General features: G+C 33.2%; 1 protein-coding gene across 5 annotated transcripts in view; it reads right to left on the bottom strand.

The window, feature by feature from the left end:
• The window catches only part of LOC117100524, a 38,753-nt gene that overhangs the window by 16,772 nt on the left and 13,596 nt on the right, over positions 1 to 8,385 (bottom strand). For 2 of the 5 annotated variants that reach the window (XM_033240273.1, XM_033240272.1), the window contains 2 exons: positions 7,889 to 8,022; positions 1,108 to 1,265 (listed from right to left, as the gene is read on the bottom strand). In XM_033240273.1, coding sequence (XP_033096164.1) covers positions 1,108 to 1,265; positions 7,889 to 7,991 — 261 coding nt within the window. In that variant the 5' untranslated portion in view covers positions 7,992 to 8,022. The remainder of the gene's footprint in view (positions 1 to 1,107; positions 1,266 to 7,888; positions 8,023 to 8,385) is intronic. The other 3 variants (XM_033240276.1, XM_033240274.1, XM_033240277.1) reach the window with 3 other exon arrangements.

Below are 8,385 nucleotides of genomic sequence, written 5' to 3'. Positions count from 1 at the left end.
GAGAGTTTTTTTTTTTTTTTTTTTTTTTTTTTTTTTGCTGTTTAAAAAGACAATGGATTTTGTAGTTTCAGAACTTGCCCAGGAGCAACAATAAACGAACTTGTCGGTGGTTATGGCCCATGCAATATTGCAGTAGGATAAATAAGGCAAAATGAGGGTGTTGTAAAGGAAAAACAAAATAATTGCTGGAAAAGTGTGTCGTAATTTAGTTAACATTCCAAAATTTCGTGAGACAGTTTTATTTATGTTGGCAATGTGAGGTTTCCAACTTAATTCGGAGTTAATTGTCACCCCGAGAAATTTCAGGCTATCAGTTTTTTTTAATTGGGTGTCACGAGTGTGACGCCTCCTATCGTCAGCGTCAGCGCTCTCAAGTTGTAGAATTTGGTCATATAATGTGAGAGAGTCTGTGTCCCCCATCGTCCCTATTCATAGTGGTTTGGTATTTTCTTATGGCAATTGCTTCTCTGATAATCATTTTTTCCCATGAATCTTCTTCTTTGATGATTTATCCCAATCTGGTGTGTGATCAAACTGAACTATGTGATCTCTAACTGCTGATTTATGGAGTGATTCGAAGTTGCATGAGGAAGTGCGTGCTGATCTTGTGCGTATGCCTTTGGTATTACTAATGACATCTTGTTTGTGTTCTTCCAGTCTTTTCTTGAAAGGTCTTCCGGTTTCGCCTATATAAACGTAGTTACAATGTAGGCAGCCGATCTGGTAAATTATTCCGCATGTGTCTTTTTTTTTGTCTTGTCTTTTGGATGGACTAGGATTTCTCTGAGCTTGTTAACTGGTTTGTAGTACGAACCAATATTTTTTGCATGAAAAAAAATCTTTCCTGATATTCCTTGTATGTAGGGGAGTTCAATGTTGCCCTTATTTCTACCAGTTTTGGTTTGTTTGGCTATCCCCTTTTTTCAGTTTCCTTTGTTCATGTTGCTGTTTTATTTTAGTTATAGTCCAGTACGGGTATCCACAGTTATTAAGTGCTGTTTTGATGTTTTTGTTTTGTTATTTATTTTCATATTTTTTTTTTGCATTTAATAGATTCTTTTAAATAAAGGTAATATGTATATATGAATATAAAAAAAAATCACCAACCTGGATGAAGTCTTGTAAGACCAAATAATTTGTTATGTCTCTGCCTTCTATTATTGTGACGTTGGAGAAAAAACGAGATTGATTCATATCATTCACCGCAATAACAGTTTGCTTGAATATGCGAAGGTGTTGGCCTTCAATCTCACCGGTTATCCTTTCTGACACAGAAAAACAAATTATTGTTATTATTATGCAAAACACAAACAATAAATTTGCATTAAAATTTTTCTTTGCATTTCTAAAATCAAAATTTCTGATGCAGTGGTGGCTGTAGAGTACCGGTATCCCTTTATTGTGCCAGATCCGAGGGCGCTTGGTCAGTCTAACAATTGTGGAAAGGTGGTCATGATACCACAGTTGCTCGCCATACGTTGGCAAACTAAATTGATAATATTAAACTGTAATGCGCCATTTAATAAATTGAACAACACTTTTACACGCATTACACCAGACCCGCGTATGACGCTTCATCCCTTTCAAAAATAATGTAACAGTGTATGACTGATTTCATGAGGTTTACACAGAGTAAAAACATTGTAAGTGGACAGAGTGTGGATTATGCCTACGCTTCGTGTACATTCAGTGAATAATTTTAAAAGCTTTTAAGATACAAGGTATTGTACAGATCACGACCGAACTGTGTCTTAAGGGTTTGCAGTTGACTGTTTTTCTTGGCTGAAGAAAACTGATTTGTTAAAACTGTTGACAACTTTAGGACGCAATGCGCGGCGGTCGGTGTAGCACGAATAATTGAGTTCCATGCAAATTTGGGTATTTTGTGACCTGGATGATCAGAACCTATGGGTCACAAATTTGCAACACTTTCTTCCGGGGTAAACTATTGACTGATACACTGTATGTCGGTGTATTCATTATAAAAATGAAATAAATGAAGTTTACAATCGAGTACTGTATGTACCTTATGTTCAACTTAACTTCACAGTTGATTTATCTAGCATAAACAATCAATAATAAGTATGTAAAAGCTAATGTAAACATCATTTAAAACAGACGAATGTAACATTATTATGCATTTATATGTTGATAATCAAACAAAATAATTTTATTATTTTTATGTTAGAGTAATGCTATATTCGATGGTTATATTATGAAAGATGCTGCTGCAGATCCATGATTTTGTGTTTTATCATCACGTCTTTTTGTTGCAAAATAATTAATGTGTTTTTAAGGTAGGAGAAAAACCCATAACTTGCAGCGTCCTTGTGCTGAATTGCGTATGGGCGTGGTCCGTGACTACCTCGCAGCCGTAAAGAGGCGCTTCTTGGTAGTTACATGGTTACATCATTCCACAACGACAGGGGCTGAAATGAACTATAACATCGGGGTAACCCCTACTCTTCGAAAAGATGCAATGAGTTCTTTAAAGCGCACACGAGTCAGATGTATACACTGGACCTCCATTTTAAGTCCTTACCCGAGAAGACTTGGTTCTACCAACCGAACCATAGGTGAGGAGCGGCTGGTACCAGCGCCGATGGTAATGCTGTAGCTAGCGGTGCCCCTGCCCCACCGCTCGGCCACTCGACTCGCCATTTAAAACAGACGAATGTAACATTATTATTCATTTATATGTTGATAATCAAACCAAATAATTTAATTATTTTTATATTACAGTAATTCTTTAGTCGATTGTTATAATATGGAAGACGAAGAAGAATGTTGACAATATTAATATACTGCTAAACTAGTGGCGTTGATTTTTATCTTGATACTATTGAAGCTTTCATTATTATTGATGCTTTATGTTTCGTTGTATATTAGTCTAGGCCTATACATTTGTAAATGATTGATTGATTGATTTGAAGCAAGACGTATATAAACACCACAAAAATATAACAATAGTAATAACAACTCGACTTACTATGCCTGCTTGAACAACAGAACATAGGGTTTTTTTTCCAAATTGCTTTAATAAGAATTGAAGTTGAAATTGCAACAAAAAGAAAATTCATCAGTCGTTAAAAAATATAGAGAAAAAAAAACACGGAAAACCAATATAATTTCAATGAAGTGGAAAAATGATGGTGGGAAAAAAAAACGAAATAAATTTCACGCCGACGTCATTAGTGAAAATTGAACTATGGCTCCAATGGTAATAGCAAAGTACATCATGACCCATTACCATTGCGCGCTATTATATGGGCCGACCTTGCATAGGAAGAAAGTGCATTTTCAATTCATAGCGATTCATTTGTTTATTTCATTTCATTTTTTATTTTCAGTTTTTGATTCACGACCAACATATTAAGAAAAATTGCTCCCTTAAAATTTCCCACAAATATTAATAATTAATTAATAATATATTCGTGTAAAATTCCTTGCCAAGGGCCTATGGTCAGATTTTCTCATTGTTTTTAGACATGTTTATTTATTTATTTATTTATTCATTTATTTCCACACATCATCAAAGAAAACATATACGGTACATAGTTCATTGAAACAAGTATTGTGTGGGGGGGGGGAGAGTCGGATAAACCAAATAAGGTTTTAAGATCGACCCACCCCTTATAAAACAAAGAAAAAAAATACAAAGACAGTTAAACAATTATGCACGATTCTTTTAATATAAGAAAAAAACACCAAAAAAAACCAAAAAAAAAAAAAAAAAAAACAACAACAGTAGTTGCTACACATTTCAAATTGTTCACTTAACGTTCTTTTTATTTATATAATTATTAAGACGCAGAGTAATTTGATATTAGATGTTTTTTATAGTTTGATTTAAAATTTATAACAGATGGTGCAGTTTTAAGATTTTGATGAAGAGAAATCCACACTTTAGGTCCATTAAAATTAATAAAATTACGGCTAAAATTTGTCTGGCATTTGAACAAAATGTAATCATTAGAGGTACGTGTATGGTAATTGTGTAATTCACCATGTTTCTTAAAGTAATTGTTAAATGATTCTGGGAGGTAGTTATTAGCGTATCTATACATAAATATTGCAGTTTGAAGCCTATTAATGTCAAAAACATTTAAAGTTTTAAATGTAAAAAAAAAGTGGTTTAGTATGTGATAAAGAATTGACTTGGAACAAATTCTAAGTGTTTTTTTCTGTAATTTAAAGAGTTGATCTAATTTTGTTGTTTCGGTGCTAACCCATGGACATAATTGTTGGTGTTTGTTTGTTACTGTACCCCATACTAAATTACAGCACGAATAAGGAATAATAAGGAAGAACCATTGTGTTGTATAAAGAAAATAAAATGTTAGATGGTAAACTATGCTGGAGTTTCCGTATTACGCCTACATTTTTTGATACCTGTTTGGATATTTTTGTTATGTGTTGTTTCCAATTTAGTTGAGAGTCAATTACGACGCCAATAAAGTTTGTATGTTAAGTCCCATAATACAAATGCTTTTTTTTAACTCCTTTTTTATATCTCATTCCCATGGATGTGGGATGGAATCCCTTTTTTTTTTTACTGATTTATTTCCTTTTGGTGATTGTGCTTTTTTCTCTGCTTTGTCTGCTTTTTATGTTAATTAATCCTTGTTTGTTTTTGTTCTAGTACCAGTTGGAGAATATTTGCATAGTGAATCTGTTTGCTTTTTGACAATCTGCCAGAATAGTGCTAGGTTTGTGTTGTTTGTAACAATCTGGGAAATATAGCAATTTCAATGGCTGAAAACAAACATTGTTCTTGCATATCACGGTAGTTTTGAGTTTAATCTAGCTGTAACTGGTTTAAGCGTAGAAAACGCAAATTTCGTTAACAAATTTAATCAAATGTCAACAAAAAATCTTAAATTGTCATTATATCCACACCCTACTCCGGATGGTCACCAAAATTGGATAATTTTTTCATTTCACTGTAAAAAACTAATTCTGCATAGTGTCATTTTTATCCCTCTAAAGCTGGAACGTAAGCAATTTAAATGACCCTCAAATTTACACCCTAACATGGATCGTCCCCTACATATAATAATATCTTCCTTGTAACTTGGGTTAAACTTTCCCGAAAGTTTTATTCGGATCTATTTATATAATTTTTATGATTTTTATATACAATTTTATTTCATGCTTTTATTATATTCAACTATTTTATAGAAATGAGTGCGTTATTATCCAAAGATACGCTTTAACAAAAAGAATGTAAGCTTTAAAAAAAAAGTGTGTAAGTACATAAAAATGAAAATCCAGAAAAATGGAGAAATATCAATCTGTCTTGATTGTATGAAAATGAATAAAGGTGGTGGAGAAAAAAAAAGTTTTATTCGGATCAGTTGACCCGTTTTTGAAATATCTGGTCTTGGACGTTTTTCTTTAAATGGTCATCATTCACACCCTACCAGGATCATCACAAAAATTTAGTAATTTTTTTACTAGAACTTTACAGACTATTATAGAAAGTTAAATTTACACCAATTGAAAACTTTTTATAGATATTTACTTCTGGGTTCTCAAAAATTTAAATGACCCTCTAATAAACCACTGACTGATTCTATAATACAATACTATCTTCCTTGCAACTTGGTCAATAGATACATTACATGCGCTTAAGGAGCCAGGCAGCTGAGGAAAGAATTGTTTTCCTCTTAAAATTGTGTTTTTTTCGTTAATCAGATTTGATTGTTGTTTAATGCGTCTGTAAAGGTGTCTGTGGTGTTTTTTTAATTCCTGTGTTTTTTTTTTTTTGGTTTTTTGTGTTTTTTTTAAATAGTTTTTTGGAAGTATTGTGACCGTGTTATTTTGAGCTGCTTCCTAGCCCTGGCTTCGTTTAATTAAAAAAAAATACAGGAAGTGACAATAATAGAAACTTTAGCGAAAATAATAGAAAATTTAGCTGTCCACGTGGTAAAGTTGCAGGGTCTCTCGGGAACACATCCTTTTGTACAACAAGTATATTTTTCCAAATCGAATTTACAATTGAACAAATGAAAGACATTCAGAGATTTTGTTTTGGAGGACCCTTCAATAAAAGAACAGTTCTTGGATTCGTTAAGAAATTTAACTTATTTGAAGTTCACCTAACGATTGGTGTTTTCAAGAATTAGAGGATCCAAATCTTCATTTGACAATCGCACAATAATCTAACATAGTTGTCTAGACGACCAATAATTTTCTGTATTGTTTTTGACGTTTCTTTGTGTACTATACATTTCTTGCTCTGACATTCGCCATTGTGAACAGCCATGCGAAGGTCTAAATCCGAGCCTGCTCTATCACGATGATTTCTAGGCAAGAATAAGTTTTAGTTTTCCCAGCAAGCAGCTGGGAAACACTCAAATCCCTTAAAAACTTATATAAATACAGCTGAAAGTCGTGACTTGGTACGACAAATTAAAGGCAGTCCTTAGTTGGAAACGGATAATTCTAAAAAACGATTTATATAATATTTTATGCAAATTTAATTTAAGCTGAAATAGAACGTCAGTTTTCATGTGAGAAATTGCATCAAGGAGGTATAGATGTATTAACCTCCTTGATTGCACATCAGTAGATCAAAACATTGATGAATTTATATCCCCCCCCCCCCCCTCTGGTGCTTCTCACCTCCCATTAATTACCCCACATTGCTAAATTCTAGATCCGCCACTGGTCTTCCACGTACTGTAAAGGTAAAGGTAGTTTCATATTCATTACTGAACGTAGGGGAATGAGCTGTGATACCATTGTACTAAGCCTCGGTATTGTGTGGTAGGGTCGCCGTTCCACGCCGCCTTTTTTCCTCCCTAGTAGTAAACCACCGGGTACCCATTTATACTTTTGGGTAGAAAGATACAAATGTAGATAAAGTGCCTTGTCCAATGTTAGAGTTGGCCCAAGTGAATTTGGGGGAATGTAATATGATTGCTTGATTAATATGATTGGTTCCAATGGGTAGTTTTATCGGAAAATAAGAAAATATAAAAACCGTCCAATCCACGATTGACTCCAATAGGGTAAAAAAATATCTCAAGCGTGACTGTCTGATTTACTGGTATGACGTCATACTTCTGTTTGCTTAGCTTGTGTTCGCAGTGTTTGACTTCTTTCTTAGTGTAATTTGGCCGAATTTATTTATCAGTTCGAATTCTTATATGCTTTTAAAAACAAATTTTCTGAGAAAAGATACTCTTAAGGCTATATATTTCTGCAAAAACTGCAATTTATAATGTGGACCGTTTGAATATTCCTGCCAACAGAAGAGCGTAGACTAGGGGAAGAGAGATCTCAGAGCATTTTTTCACTATACACTTTACTACGTGTATTGTTAAGTATGTGGTCAAATAATAATTTTAACAAAAGATCTTTTAAAGAAAGAATATTTACTGTGCAATTTGAATTTTGTTAGTATTTTAACCCCATAATGAAAATAGAACAACCCAGGTTTTTTAATTGGTGGATCCTAACTACCTGCAAAGCAGGGTTGATTTTACCTCTGTTCACTACTTTCATGATAGCTGAACTAGCAAAATCAGGGTTGATTTTACCTCAGTTCACTGCTTTCATGATAGCTGAACTAGCAATGATAAAAAAGTGGCAAAAATTTTCCATAATATGGAAAGTTTTATGCCCCACTAAAATAATAGATGATGGTTGGGCGTAGCTTCAAATCTCTTCAAATTGTTCCAGAGGGAGAAGCCCCTAAAAATATGACAATTTAGGATTTTCAAAGGTTTATTTGATCGATTTTGGAAAATATAAATATGTAAAAACACATATACATTTTTTTTACAGACAAAATATTAAATATTGCTTATTCAATTGGCTTCGTGAAAACTACTTAAGTAAAATAGGTCGACTATAATGGTATAGTCATGATAATACATACCACCAGTGATAGTGTAGATGTTATGATTATTACAGCATTTTTCCTGACCTCTGCAAATAATAACAACACAGAACAGCACTAAAAAACATGCATTAAAACGCATCGTTTCGAATCCTTATCAATCGAATCCTCTCCTGTAGATAAAGTGGATATCAATATCTGGATTAGTGTATCTGCTGAGATGGAGCGAGTAAATTTATACACGGTATTACCGGCCAGAAACTACAAATATCACACCTCACTGAGCAATTTCAACGTTATGATTGAAGAAGCTGCTTATAAATTCTGTTTACACATGTCACGCCAAACTCCTATTTATTATTACAATAAAATTCAAGGAATCCAATTGATCATAGACCTATTTAAACTACCTTAAAATCTTCATTGTGGTAATAAAATATTATAGGATAATAAATAAATAAGAAAGCATCCTGGAATAATTTACAAGTATTTAATTAGGAAAATTTGAAAATTATTATACATGCATTATTACATGC

Source organism: Anneissia japonica, unplaced genomic scaffold (assembly GCF_011630105.1).
Source record: "Anneissia japonica isolate Jap-2015-1 unplaced genomic scaffold, ASM1163010v1 scaffold685_len2926416_cov193, whole genome shotgun sequence".
In the NCBI taxonomy this organism is placed as follows: Eukaryota; Metazoa; Echinodermata; class Crinoidea; order Comatulida; family Comatulidae; genus Anneissia; species Anneissia japonica.
This window is presented reverse-complemented; position numbering and strand designations above follow the sequence as displayed.